Raw genomic sequence first — 15,297 nt, 5'->3', positions numbered from 1 at the left:
GGCCGGGCCCGGCGCCCCTTAACTGTGTGTGCTTTAAATCCTAGTGGAGTGCGTGCACAGAGAAGCCCGAGACCCGAGTCTGGGAGCCCTGAGCGTGTTGCCTGCGTTGTGCCTGCAGAGTGGAAAGATTTTTGAGATTATTCCTGTGCTCCCGTTGTGGCCTCTTTAGTGCGGATAAAAAGCCCTTGCACCCCTCAGTCCGTGTCTCAGCTTTGTGGGTATCAAAGGTGGAAGCGGAGGTCTGCTTTTCGTTGCAAGGCCATTCCTGTAGGAAGCTTTTAAAAAAAATCCGTACGGCAGAGTAAGAGAGAGTATCGCACAGATCTAGAACCGTCATCGTTTTTAAATGATCAGATCTTCGCAGTGGGTTTCTTTTTAGCCACTTAATTGTGGCCAGAGCTGTCTGGGCGACCGCATTCTTTCATTCCAGTGGCCTTAGGCGTCTCTGAAGAAATACTGACTTGATTTTTTTTTTTTGATCGAACAGAGGAGTATAGCTGTGACTATGGATCTGGCAGATTCTTTATCCTTTGTGGAATTGGAGGAATTATTAGCTGTGGCACAACACATACAGCATTGGTTCCTCTAGATCTGGTTAAATGCAGAATGCAGGTTTGTTTTGCATGCCGGCTTAGAGGGTGTTGACGCATGACTTGCGTTGTGAGGTGTAGTCACCTACTAACAAGCTGTGTGGAAGCCTAACTCTCCAGGAGGTAAGTCGATGGACCAGCAGCATGAGTTTTGTATTAAAACGCATGGTGTGTCTTGTCTTATTGCAGAGTACAGTTGTGAATTTGGCTCCATGAAGTATTATGCACTGTGTGGCTTTGGTGGGGTCTTAAGTTGTGGCCTGACACACACTGCTGTCGTGCCCTTGGACTTAGTGAAATGCCGCATGCAGGTTTGTATTGAGATGACAGCGCTGAAAGTGTCTTTCGTATGTGACCTCATTCTGAGTCATCTTAAAGCACTTCGCAAATGATCGCTTGAAGGTGCCAGAACTGCTAGAAACTTCGTTAGGAGACCAAACTCAAGTTATTTAGTTTGTAGTCTTTATTTTAGTGTTTTAAATGCAAGAAGTGCCTCTCTCACACTCTGGCTGTAAGTGGCTCTTTGCTGCTGGTGCTCACCTTCGGTCATAGTTCCTTCCCCTGAAAGGTTTGCTAGGCCCCCGGATAGTCATTTTACAAGCAGTTACGTGTCAGACTAGATAGTCAGTCCAAATGAAGTAACTTCATGTACCTTATCTATAAATAAGACCAGGGCAAACAGCATGTGTAGATTTTTTTTTTTTTTGAGTCGGAGTCTCACTCTGGAATGCAGTGGCACGCCACTGCAGCCTCAACCTTCTAAGCTCAGGTGATCCACCTCAGCCTTCCAGGTAGCTGGAACTACTTTGATTTATTGTAGAGACCACCTACTTTGATGTATCAGAGATGAAGTCTCAAATTGTCCAGGCTGGTCTCATACCCCTGGGCTCAGGCAGTCCTCTCGCCTCAGCCTCCCTAAGTGCTGGGATTGCAAGCGTGAGCCACCACACCCAGCACATGTAGATTTATTTTAAATGTTCTTAATATCTTAGAAAAATTTGTGTGGGCATAGCCTTTTGTATATTTACATAAAATTTTAGAATAATTTGAATATCTTTGAATTAGCGTTATAGAAACAGAAGTAATAAGATGTCAATAATTTATTTGTTCTAAACAGGATTAGAAGTCTACTTAGCTAAAAGAGAAAGGAAGGTGGACTATTAGGAGGGAGAGGAAGGTGATGTGTATACCACCCCTTCTAGTACTGGCAGCAATAGTGACATAAGCATTTTCCCCCCATTAGTTAATAGAATGAATATGAAATATACCTTTGCTAAAACGTCTTGAGTGTCTCTTGAAGTGACAGGTTCTCATTGTGCTGATGTACCTTTTTAGCTTTAGTTTAGTTTGATTGTTTAATATTCACAAAACTTCGTAGTGTGATCTTCTTAAACTAGCCAATACTAGTAATACATTATGACAGTAGCTTTAAAACTAATTTTTAAAAAGTAGTAGGAGTTGGTGGTGAGAAATCTCTTTAAGAGTCAGTTTTGTATTTTTGCTGAAATTTACCCTGTTAATGATACCTCCAAGGCTTAAGTCTGACACAAAGTTAGACCTTAATGTACTGAAGGTTTCATTTGTAAAAGCAATCGTAGCTGTTAAGCTGATAATACAGTGAACTTGTATAGTAACCCCCCCTTGTCTTTGCGGGGTATGTTCCAAGACCCCCAGTGGATGCCTGGAACCTCCGATAGTACCAAGCCCTATGTATACTTTATTTTTTCTATATGTTCCTACCTTTGATAAAGTTTCGTTCATAAATTAGGCACTGTAGGAGATGAACAATAACTGCAATTTACAAAAATTTTGTTTTTAGAGAGACACGGTCTTGCTGTGGTGCCCCACTAGCCTCAAACTCATGGCCTCAACCATTGCCCTGCCTCCGTCTCCCGAAGTGCTAGGGTTACAGGCATGAGCCACTGCGCCACTGCCTGGCCTTTTGTGTAGTTACTGACATTTGCAGTAGAATCGAAATGAAAAGCTAAAAATAATGAAATTAGATATCTACATTAACTTGTGTGTTAACTCTTTGGTGCATTCCATTTTTTCTCTTGTTTCAAATAAAGGTGGACCCGCAGAAATACAAGGGCATATTTAATGGATTCTCAGTTACACTTAAAGAGGATGGTGTTCGTGGTTTGGCTAAAGGATGGGCCCCCACTTTCATTGGCTACTCCATGCAGGGACTCTGCAAGTTTGGCTTTTATGAAGTCTTTAAGGCCGTGTATAGCAACATGCTTGGAGAGGTATGTAATTGGAAATCGAGGCTTTTGGCTGTTTAGGTTGGTTTAAAGCCAGAAAGGATCTTAGACTTTTGCCTGATGTGCCTTGCTTTAGAACTGAAGAAATAGTCCCAGAAAGTGAGCAACAGGCCTCAGATTTGCGCATAAGGCTGTTTTAACAGAGCAGGATGAGAAACAAAATGTATTTTGTTAAGTTACTGTACCCCTTTTGGTGTATTATGTTTTTTAAGTCAATTGGGTATTGAGTTTTTTAAAGAGAAGGGCTCTGGGGCTCTTCTGTAGTTCCAGGGCTAACTACACTTAGCACCTAAGTGCTAAAAAATGTTCACATTGTACTACAGTTTTGTTTGGTCAGTGAGGTTATGAGAGACAGCATATGTTGTCTCATTGTGCATTACCCATGAGTTGTGTGATAAGAAGGAGTACTTTTAAAATGTCTAGCTGAGTTGTTTCCTAGAAACTGTTATTTAAAGTTAAATTGCAAACAGTCAATTCACACTTCTTCCAAATTGCAAACGGCCAGGCCAGTTTACGTTCCTCCTGTTTTGCATTTTAGGAGAAAGCTTACCTCTGGCGCACGTCCCTGTATTTGGCTGCCTCTGCCAGTGCTGAATTCTTTGCTGACATTGCCCTGGCTCCTATGGAAGCTGCTAAGGTTCGAATTCAAACCCAGCCAGGTTATGCCAACACTTTGAGGGATGCAGCTCCCAAAATGTATAAGGAAGAAGGCCTAAATGCGTAAGTAAACACTTGCCTAAATGTGTACTATAAAAATACTCATTTTAAGGGAACTTTTATTTCTTAGCATTAAGCCCACCAGACTTTTCTGAAGTTATTGAATGTCTATTTACCTGTATATGGAACGTGAATTCTAGGGATAGGGATAAGTTAATACGTGGTTTGAGCCCTGAATTAAGCTTTTTAAATAAAGTGAGGACCATTTGCCAGTCTATAAATGGTCTTGATATTTGGCTTAGACATTTCACCGTAAACTTTTGGGGCAGGCTTGTTAGAGTTCTTGATCTATTTACTGTTAAAATTTTCATGTAGCCAGGCCACAACATGCTTCCTTAGATCCACCTTTGTGGATGAATCTTGAGCTGAGTTCTGCTTGTAAACTTCTTGTTTCTTGTAGTTCCAGTCAAAGAAACATCCAGCAACTTTTTTGGTTGTATAGTCAAAGGTACTTGAGTCATTGGCATGTGAGAGAAATATACCTGCATATCGGTCTGAGGTTCTGATAGAAATGACATGCAGTTGCGCTGCCATTTTTTACTGTCAGGACATGACTGGTGTGCGGACATTCCTGTTAATGATGAAAATCTCTGCTAGATGCATATATGCAGTGGTGTAAAATCAGTCTCCTGGTTTTCTAGATTCTACAAGGGAGTTGCTCCGCTCTGGATGAGACAGATACCGTACACCATGATGAAGTTTGCCTGCTTTGAACGTACTGTTGAAGCGTTGTACAAGTTTGTGGTTCCTAAGCCCCGCAGTGAATGTACAAAGGCAGAGCAGCTGGTTGTAACATTTGTGGCGGGTTACATAGGTATGAATTATTTAGAATACACGTGTTTGAGATTATAGACAAGTAATCATTTCCATTATTGGCCCTTTTAGTAAGGGAAAAATACTGCCAAGGTTACAAAGCAGTTGTGTCTTCCCATAATTTGTAAGTACTTGCTAATTAGTTCCTGTAAGGATTGTTTCATGGTTTGCATGATTGTTTTAAGCTGTGTCATTATTATGCTTGGGAATGTATTGGCCTCAATGCTGCACGATTTATCAACAAATGTTTTATATATAGGAGAATTTTGACTAAAATCTGAATATAAAAACTTAAAGGATTGTTCCTTTTTAAAAATTTTATGCTTTATAACCGTACCAGTCTTACCCTAAATCTGATTTTTTTTTTAAAGAATGAAAATTGTATTATTGAAAGTCATGAGAGAAGACTGTTGGTTTTTTAACCGACTCTATAGTCATTTATCTTGATTTTCAGCTGGAGTCTTCTGTGCAATTGTTTCTCACCCTGCCGATTCTGTGGTATCTGTGTTGAATAAAGAGAAAGGAAGCAGTGCTTCTCAGGTCCTCCAGAGACTTGGATTTAAAGGTAAGATGGCGGTTTTTTGGTTTTGCTTTTTTTCCCTAAAGAAAGAACAGCACTTTGGGGTACATCTTGGGCTTTCATGCATGTTTCCTGTTTGAACCAGGTGTGTGGAAGGGACTGTTTGCCCGCATCATCATGATCGGCACTCTGACCGCACTGCAGTGGTTCATCTATGATTCCGTGAAGGTCTACTTCAGGCTCCCTCGCCCTCCTCCACCAGAGATGCCGGAGTCTCTAAAGAAGAAGCTGGGTTTAACTCAGTAGATAGATCCAAACAATTGTGGACTGAATCTGCTTGTTGATCAGTGTTGAAGAAAGTGTAAAAGGAACTTTTATATATTTGACAGCGTAGGAAATTATCTATTCCTGCTATAATTACTGTAGTATTCTTGCTTAAGGCAAGAGTTTAAAATTTACTGTTGAAATAAACCCAACTGTTCATGATTTGCCTGTTAATCTTTGTTGTTGTTGTTTGAGTTTGGGTCTCACCATCACCCAGGCTGGAGTACAGTGGCAGGATCACAGCATCACAGTAGCTTTGACCTCCTGGGCTCACGCAGTCCTCTTGCCTCAGCTGGGGCTATAGGTGTGCACCACCACACTTGGCTAATTTTTAAAATTTTTGTACAAAGTCTCACTATGTTGTCCAGGCTGGTTTCAAAATCCTGGGCTTAAGCAGTCCTTCAGTCTTGGCCTCCTTAAGTACTAGGATTACAGGTGTGAGTCACCGTGCCTGGCCTGGCCATTATTAGTCGAGTATTTTAATCCCTATGCATAAATTGTCATGTGTCTCAAGTTTTATCACACAAGAGAGTTGCCTAATTTTTAGGAAGCACACCCTAAATTTTAAAAAATGATTTAGTTGTAGCTAAATATGGATGGTCATTTGTGGTTATATTTTGGCGAGTAAATTTCAATGTATGCTCCTATTTTTGCAACGGGTACTATTTAAAAATGTCGAGTTTGCCAATCCTTATTTATAAGCCCAAGTTAAATTGTTAGAATGACAGTAAAGGACCAAAACAATTGACAGCTAAAAAACAATTTCAGGTACTATATTCTCTTCACACAAATCTTTCTTTTAAATTTTTTTATTTTTTATTTTAATACATATTTTTTATTTTACAATTGTGGGGTGCTGTTACAGGTTAGGCATAGAAATACGCATCGTGCAGGTGCCCTTGTTGATGAGGGGTGCTCCCCGTCCCCAGACAGATACTGACTACCATTAATCCCACCTCCCTGCCCCCCAGATCTTTCCGAATTACAGAAAATTTACTGTATTTCCAGTTTGGTATTTAAGGAAGGTACTGCTGGACAACTGAACGAGGTGAATGCCATTGGGAAAAAAAATTGTTCGAACATACTCAGACATCTGAGATTTGACTGTAGGTTTAAACCCAAACTTTTTTGAGCTGGGGTCTCAGTCTTGCGCAGGCTAAAGTGCAGTGGTGTTATCACGGCTCACCACATCCTTGCCTCTTGGTCTCAGGTGATCCTACTGTGGCAGCCTCCTTAGTAGCTGGGACTACAGGCATGTGTCACCACACCCAGCTAATTTTATTTTTGTAGAGACCAGGTCTTGCTATGTTGCCTGAGATAATCGCAGGTTTTCTGAGGGTGAAAAATTCAGCAGTATCTGCCGGACTTCTGGCTCTAGATCTCATGAAGAGCTCATGAAAGTTGGCTTGGGGGGCTGGAGAGATGTTCTTCGGATATCTTCCTGTTAGTGGCTCATCAGTCTTTATACCGTGGCTATAGCAGGATGGCTTCAGGGCAGCTGGACTTACTTAGTAAGTAAGGTAATTCAGGGCTCCAGTGCAGCTGGGCAGAAGCTGGCTCTTTGTTAGGGCTTGGCCTTCAGTGACATATGACATGACTTCCACTATGCTTGGTGACAACGGGCAAATCCCAGATTCAGGGAAAAGGAGTGCAGACGCCACTTGTTGGGCGCGTTGTCAGTCACAGCATACAAGAAGAGCAAGTGGAAGACAGGCTGGAGCTAAAAGCTGCTCAGGGTGTGCAGTTCAGCCAGCCCTCCCTGAGGCAGTCACAGCCACCCTTGTAGGATTCAAATTTTATTTTCAGGAGAGAAAATAGGATTTGTCTGTTCATGTTGGTATAAAGGATGCTGTGTTCTAGCTGTAGAGAATTGTAATTAGCAATCAAAGCTAGAGTTGAAACTTTTTTTTTTGAGTTAGTCTCTCTGGCTCAGGCTGGAGGACAGTGGCATGTTCACAGCCACCGAACCCTTGACCTGCTGGGCTCCAGCAATTCTTCCGCCTCAGCCTTCCCAGTAGCTGAAACTACAGTGCACACCACCATGCCTGACTAATTTTTGGATTTATCGTAGGACAACTTGTTGCCAAGTTGCCCAGCCTGGTCTTGAACTCCTGGGCTCAGGCAGTCCTCTCGCCTCTGCCTTCCAAAGTGCTGGGATTATAGGCGTGAGCCACTGCGCCTGGTGACGTGAAGCCATTTTGTCCTCAAAATCCAAGATGCTGACTTAGTGAATTCTTGTTGACTTCAGGTTTTTAAATTATACTGAAAATAAAGATTCTAATAAGGAAACTTTAATGATATGCATATTGGAGTTAGTTTTACATTTTGTTTAATGAAACGTCTATTGCAAACCCATAAAGCAAAAGCCAGTGGTGTAAGCATATGACATCAATAGTTTAATCGAATTTTTTCTTTTTTTTTTTTTGAGTCAGAGTCTCACTCTTCAGGCTGGAGGGCAGTGGTACACTTGGCCACTGCAGCCTTGACCTCCTGGGGTCAGGCAATCCTGCCTCAGCCTTCCAAGTAGCTGAGACTACAGGTGCATGTCACCATGCCTGGCTAATTTTTTGATGTATTGTAGAGACGAGGTCTCGCCATGTTGCCTAGGCTGGTCTCAAACCCCTGGGCTCAGGCAGTCCTCTCGCCTTGGCCTCCCAAGGTGCTGGGATCATAGGTGCCAGTCACTGTGTCTGGCAGTTTAATTGAATTATATTGTGACTCAAGGACAGGATGGCATTGCATCGTAATTTCCATTAGGATCACATTCTGTGATTGGTTGAGACTCCAAGGAATCCTAATTTTACTAAATTATTGGTGCCTGGTGATAGTTGCAACAAAGTTGAACAGAAAAAAAAAATAATAGCTATGTCTCCGTTGTGCGAAAATTTCACTGTGCAAAATGTCATGACCATGTTTTAAAGTGAGCCTAACGTTTCTGTGATCCAGTTTTGGGATAGAAATGCCTACAGTGTTAATGACGTTTGATGCATGGCAGTCTTGCTTCGATAGCACAAGAAATTACATAATTGTTAAACAATTTGGTTTGTATTATTGAAATAAAATCTCAATTATGTTAAAAATCCTGGATACCACATGGTTAAGAAACAAACTGAATTTAAACTTAGAGGAGTCTGTAGTCCACAGTTTAATGCTGTACCTTCCCTGAAATATCAAAGGATGATGTGGTACGTTAATAAGCCAGCTACTCTTTAGCTCTTAACCTCAGATATCTGTTGAATCATTTGTCTTTTACAAACCAGCCCTGGCTTCACATTCTCGGCAGTATTTGTAGCTGCATATGAGAGGCTAACCTCACCATTGATAGGGTTTATGAATCCCCTGGGTATTCCTAAAAAGCAGCTTCACATGTGTTATTATTTTTATTTTTATGTATTTATTTATTTTTTTGTTTTGTTTTGAGTTGGAGGTCTCACTCTGTCGCCCTTACTGGAGTGCAGTGGCCGCTCCTGGCCACCGCAGCCTTGACCTGCTGGGCTCTGGCGGTCCTTCCACCTCAGCCTTCCAAGTAGCTGGAACTACAGGCGCGCGCTACCATGCCCAGCTAATTTTTGATTTATTGTAGAGATGAGGGCTCACCAAGTTGCCCAGGTGGGTCTCGAACCCGCGGGCTCAGGCAATTCACTCACCTCAGCCTCTCAAGGCACGGGATTACAGGCTGAGCCACCGAGCCTGGCTCACATGTGTTTTTATACACAGAAGTGCATATATACATACGCAACTGTCATTTATGCAGTAGTCATTACAGTCTTGCTACACTGAGAATGAAAGCCTTGGGGATGTGTCTTTTATCCAAGTTATACTTTTTGCCTAATACTATGAATAAGGGCTTGCACAAATTAGCTGACTTTCCCTGGAATAGGTGCTGCAAGATTTGAAGATGGAGGATAGTTCATGCGAGAGCCCATGTAATTATTCTGAGACCCCTGATCTCAACACTAGGGGGCCAGATTGGCCAAGGTTACAACTGCTGAATCTCAAGTCATCGTGAACATCTGATAGTAATGGCAGACCCCACTTTTCCTCGTGGATCAACTGTCACAGCAAGTCCTCACTTAACATCAATGGACAAGTTCTGGGAAACTGACTTTAGGGGAAATGATGTATAAAGAAACTAGTCTTGCCACAGGCTAATTATATCAACAAGCGTTCCTATGGCATATTTCCGGCTACAAAAATGCCAGACTTAAAAATAAAAACCTGAATACTTCCAATATTAAACTGAAATACATGTGAGCTATACATACCTTTAAGAAAATTTTTTTGAGTTGGAGTCTCACTCTGTCGCCCAGACTGTAGTGCCGTGGCACGCTCCTGGCCACCGCAGCCTCGACCTGCTGGGCTCCGACGATCCTTCCGCCTCTGCCTTCCAAGTAGCTGGAACTACAGGCGCGCGCTACCACGCCTGGCTAATTTTTGATTTACTGTTGAGATGAGATCTCGTCAAGTTGCTCGGGCGGGTCTCGAACCCCGGGGGCTCAGGCAATCCACTCGCCTCTGCCTCCCAAAGTGGTGGGATGACAGGCTGAGCGACCAACTCCAGCCACCAAGATTTTCAGTTAAGATCTTCCTGTTTCTTTGTCGATGTTGATTTGGTCTGTTACGCTTTTCACGGTCAGCCAACGATTTTGACACAGTGCAACAAATTTTTGCAATGTTTTCGTCAGTTCTGCTCATTACTGGCCATCCTGACCTCTTCATCAGTGACTCTGTCCCTTCAGAAACACGTTTCATCCATTTGCACACTGTCGTTTTCCTCATGGCATTACCCGCCTAAACTTGGACTAACATGTCCCTGACTTCACTTTTGCTCTCGCCAAGTTTACCAAGAAATTTAATGTTTGTTGCTCTAATTCAACGCCAACATTCTTGCCACGTCAGCTCTGATGGCCACTCCCGAAGAAGACTTCCAAAACTGCTTTGACAGGTGGACTAGGGTCTGGTGTCGGTGCATAGCTTCCCAAGGGGAGGACTTTGAAGGTGACCATAGTGATACCAGCAATGAGTCATGCAGCACTTTTTCTAGAATGAGTTTGTGAATTTGTCAGCCCTCATATGCTTTGTTCTACCACATCGGGATATCCTACAGTGATGCGCTTCCTTTGAAGTTTTGCACGACAAGAAATCGTCCCGAACGGTGTAAGTTTTTGTAGAGCTGAGGTTGACTGTGGCACGTCTCCAAAGTGGAGCGTAGGAAGAAGAAAAGACTAGAACACCTAGTGAATAATCGTTTTGATCGCATCCTTTCAAATTTCTATTTTGAGCACGTTTTAATGTTAATTTTCCATAAATAATGTTAAGAACTGCGATGAAGAAGTCGGCTGGCTCCTGGCTGGGAAATGCTTCCATTTCTTCTTTGGTGAAAATTATTATTTTTTCTGTAAACGTTGGGCCTCTGATTTTTTAAAAAGTTACATTTGTGTGGCTGGTTGGCTGGTTAGGAGTGATTTATACTTCTAAGTATCTGTGTCTTCCACATCTTCAGAACAGAGCAATGGTAGTTTGTAATCAGAACTAAAACTCAAAGTAATAGCTTATAGTGGAAATGTCTATTATTTTTTGAGTACCTGCTAATGTTGAGGCATTGTGCCATGAGGGTCATTGCAGAGCTACCCCCACAAGTCTGCAAAGTACATCTTATCCTCATTTGACAGATGAAGAGACAGGCAGAGACCCATCAAGTCACTTGCTCGTGTCACACGGCCAGGAAGCAACAGGAATGGGGTTGAACATGGCTTTGTCTGACGCCCCGATCCCTCAAACTGCTCTTTGATTCCCTTAGAGAGTTTAGAAACTACATGAGAAAGTCTCTGCTTGGGAAGCCTTAGAGCCTGAGCCGCAAGGCTGTTATTCACTCTGCACTGCTATGAGCCAGGTGTTGTGTGTGTTGTGCGTGTTTCACATATATCATCTCCTCCGATCCTCATAACTACTCCCCAAGGTTGGTCTTCTTATCACTTTATAGATACGAAAATTGAATGCCTAAGATGAGATGATTTGTGTCAGATCTAGAATCCAGGCAGCCACAGATCACACAAGCTCCCATGGTCCAGGGGCAAAAGCAGAGATCAGCGTCACTGCCTGGAAAATGTCGCCCATGCTTCCTTCTAAGGGAATTCAACTTCCTGGATTCCATATGGTCAAAATGGCCATATTTTGTGCTCATTTCTTCCCTCGTTCTGCCCCACAACCACCCTGCTGCCCTCAGCTAATTGTTCCAGGGTTGGGCCAAGAGGCCACCTGATGCAAGGACAGTCCGGGGTCTACCCTCGTCTGCCCACGACTCACAGCTCAGCTTGAGAAGCTGGGCTTGGCTAGGTACATTTCTCTGCCTTGGGAAATGAAGTCGGGAAACAAAAGACCAAGCAGTGTAACATTGAAAATGCAGAGCCATAATGCAGAAAGAGGCCAGAGAGAGGCTGGGGCATGACCAAGACTGCCTTGGATAAGCCAATTTCATAAGGAAACAGAAATTGCACACGAAGAGAGGGCGGAAACTGGCAGAGAGCTAGCGCCACAGAGAGAAACAGAAACCATGCAAGACCACGTGGCCAGGGGCAAAAGCTCTGCCTCTGTTGACACTGGCTTCCCAGCTCCAGATCCCATGAGCACTGGTTTATACCGCTGTTCTCTTCTTGGGATACTCACGAGATACTTATAAGAAACTTTTTTTCTTTTCATGAGCTAGTTGGAGAGTACTGTTTCTTACAAGAGTCCTAAACCCCCTTAGAGCTGACTGTAAGTTCTGTGAGATCTTGACACTTGATAGTAGCTAATTGTTACCCAGCTGTGGGTTCACTGAAGCACCACCCTGGTGGTTCTGCATTTATGAAGTGTCCATAGATGTTTTTGAACAAATGAATGAAATAACTGAGGATAAAACCCTGCTAGCCATCTACAGGCAGAGTCAGAGCCTTGGACCCACGTGTGGACAAAAGTAGCTAAACTTGACTGGAAGAGAGAGCAACAGGAATATTGTTCAACTTGTCTAGGTTTTCTTAGAACCTGAGTGTCTGAATACTAGGTGGAACAGAGACAGGTGAGAGATCGGATAACCATTTTACCAATATGCTACATTGGGAGAGACAGGCCGGGCGCAGTGGCTCAACCCCATAATCCTAGCACTTTGGGAGGCTGAGGTGAGAGGATTGCCTGAGCTCGTGGGTTCGAGAGCAGCCTGGGCAACATGGTGAGACTTCATCTCTACAATAAATCAAAAATGAGCCAGGCGAGGTGGCACGCACCTGTAGTTCCAGCTATTTGGAAGGCTGAGGCGGAAGGACTGCCTAAACGCAGCAGGTCGAGGCTGTGGTGGCTGTGAGCATGCTATTACACTCCAGCCTGGGCGACAAAGTAGACTCCAACTAAAAAAAAAAGGAAAAAACAGGGAGAGACAGGGACAAGATGTGGTAGTCAATTTTATGTGTCAACTTGGCTGGGCATAGTGCCGAGGTCTAACATTATTCTGGATCAAAGTTTTTTCTTTTCCAGATGAGATTCACATTTAAACCAGTGGCCTCTGAGTAAGCAGATTTCTCTCCACAATGCTAGTGGCCATCCACATCCAGTCAGTTGAAGGCCTGAATAAAACAGAGGGGATCCCCAGACACAACCTGAGCCGAAAAGTACTTCAGCTAGCAGACGACCTTTGGACATGAACTTCCATATCAGCTCTTCCCTGAGTCTCCAGCCTATTGGCCCGTCCTGCAGACTTGGGAGATGCCATCCTCCATGACTGATGTGAGCCTATTCCTTAAACTCTCTCTCTCTCCATGTACACATCCTGTTTGCTCTGTTTCTCGGGTGAACACGTACACAAGGTTCTAGTCATGATGACTCAATTTTTCAAGAATAGGACATATGAAATATTTCCTGGTGAATATAGCTAACTCTTCCCTGGCAAAAACCCCAAGGGCAAGAGGATGAGCCACTATGGTGTAAGAATTCGTAAACTTTTCTTTTTGAGGTAACCAGCTCTGCATTTGGACATCCCTCGTGCTAGCTATTTGAAACTGGAGCTGCTGCTGTGTGGGGTTTCATCGTAAGTTATTACGTTGCACTTACAAAGGCAATGATGAATAAAATGCATTGCCCAATAAACTGTACATATTTTATTTACATGTTTTATTTATTTATTATTTTTGTAGAAATGAGGTCTCACCATGTTGCCCAGGCTGGTCTCGAACCCCTGGGCTCAAGCAATCCTCTTGCCTCAGCCTCCCAAAGTGCTGAGATTACAGGTGGGAGCCACCACGCCCAGCCATCTGCACATATTTAAAATATGTCATCTGATGAGTTTTGACACATGAGTACCTGTAATACCATCACCACAATGAAGACAGCAGTAAATATTCTTCACTCCTCAAAATGTCCTTGTGCCTCTTGGTGATCTATATCTCCCTCTATCTCTGTCCCAGGATGAGATGGTTAATTTTAAGTGTCAACTTGACTGGGCTAAGGGATACCCAGATAGCTGGTAAACATTATCTCTGGGTGTGTCTGTGAGGGTGTTTCTGGAAGAGATTAGCATTCAAATCTGTAGATGGAAGCTGGGCTCGGTGGCTCAGCCTGTCATTCCGTGCCTTTGGGAGGCTGAGGTGAATGGATTGCCTGAGCCCGCAGGTTCGAGACCCGCCTGGGCAACTTGGCAAGACCTCATCTCTACAATAAAATAAAAAATGAGCCGGACGTGGTAGTACACCCCTGTAGTTCCAGCTACTTGGAAGGCTGAGGCGGAAGGATCGCTGGAGCCCAGCAGGTCGAGGCTGCGGTGGCCGGGAGCGGCCACTGCACTCCAGTCTGGGTGACAGAGACTCCAACTCAAAAAAAAAAAACAAAAAACATCTGCAGATGGAGTAAAGAAGACCCACCCTCACCAACATGGGTGGACATCCTCCCGTCCGAGGGTCCAAATAGAACAAGAAAGCAGAAGGGCAGATTTGCTTCCATCTGAGCTGGGCCATCCGTCTTCCTGCCCTCAGACCTCGGTGCTCCTGGTCCTGGGGCCTTTGGACTCTGGCTGAGTCACAGCATTGGCTTTCCTGGCTCTTCGGCTCACCGAGGCAAGATATGGGTCTCCTTGGCTGCCATAATCAAACAATCTCTCCAATACATCTGTGTATCTACACATATATCTCCTACTGACTTTGTTTCTCTGGAGAACCCTAATACACCAGGCAAACGCTGATTTACTTTCCATCACTATAGTTTGTATTTTCTAGAATTTTACGTCGTTGGAATTGCTGGGGTAAATGTTAGAAACTCCTTCTTTAGTAGTTCTGGCTGCTTCTGGCTGACCGTCATCACTCGTGCGTTGCGCTGTCCATGTCCGAGGCTTGGTGAGCCCCTGCAGTCCACACCCTCCCTCCAAATCCTGCACTTGGTGCCCCTTCCTTGCCCGATTCTAGGCAGCCTACTTGCCATGGCTTGGGTGCCTGTTTCTCCCCAAAACTCATGCTGAAACATTAGATGAAGCATTTGTGGGATGACTGTGTCCTGAGGGAGGAAGCCTTGTGGACAGGATTGGTGCCCTGAGAGATTCGGCTTTGACCTTTCTACCGTGTGAGGACCCAGCTAGAAGGTGCCCTCTGTGAACCAGGAAGCGCCTTGGTCTTGGACTCACCAGTCTCTAGAAATACACTTTTGTTGTTGATAGGCACCCAAAGATTTTGGCATTTTGTTATACAGCAGCCTAAACAGATTAAGACCCTACTCTCCCTTTCCTGCTTCCTAAAACCCTGAAAGACTCAGAAAGACTTACTGGTTTTTTTCCTGCAGCTCACATCTGTGACCTTTCTGGTTTTTCTTTCTCCGGTTGGATCCTGAATGCTATGGCCCTGTCTGGTACAGGGCAGTTCTTCAGCTAGGGTACTGCCCACACCGGGCTGTGCCTGGCAGCTAATGAGGGCACGTCCATCTGATACTGCCGAGATCTCCTATGCTGGAGCGGCAGGTTTTACTCTCCCTACTTGCAGAGAGAGAGAGAGAGAGAGAGAGAGAGAGAGAAATGTCGGGGCATGGATAAGGTTTTTGTTATACAAAGTTGCAAGTA

At 43.9% G+C, this 15,297-nt stretch overlaps 1 protein-coding gene across 1 annotated transcript; it reads left to right on the top strand.

Annotated features, from left to right (window-relative positions):
* Positions 1–337: 337 nt before the first annotated feature.
* On the top strand, positions 338–5,398 carry SLC25A3 (solute carrier family 25 member 3). The gene is made up of 6 exons (XM_008054270.2): positions 338–901; positions 2,660–2,839; positions 3,393–3,574; positions 4,213–4,385; positions 4,839–4,949; positions 5,050–5,398. Exons 1-6 carry the CDS (start codon positions 722–724, stop codon positions 5,208–5,210), a joined length of 987 nt encoding a protein of 328 aa, XP_008052461.1. The 5' UTR covers positions 338–721; the 3' UTR covers positions 5,211–5,398.
* The last annotated feature ends 9,899 nt before the right edge of the window (positions 5,399–15,297 follow it).

This window comes from Carlito syrichta, unplaced genomic scaffold (genome assembly GCF_000164805.1).
Source record: "Carlito syrichta isolate Samal-C Ts95f unplaced genomic scaffold, Tarsius_syrichta-2.0.1 Scaffold289339, whole genome shotgun sequence".
Lineage (NCBI taxonomy): Eukaryota > Metazoa > Chordata > Mammalia > Primates > Tarsiidae > Carlito > Carlito syrichta.
The sequence above is the reverse complement of the archived record's forward strand: the minus strand, read 5'-3'. Positions and strand labels throughout refer to the sequence as shown.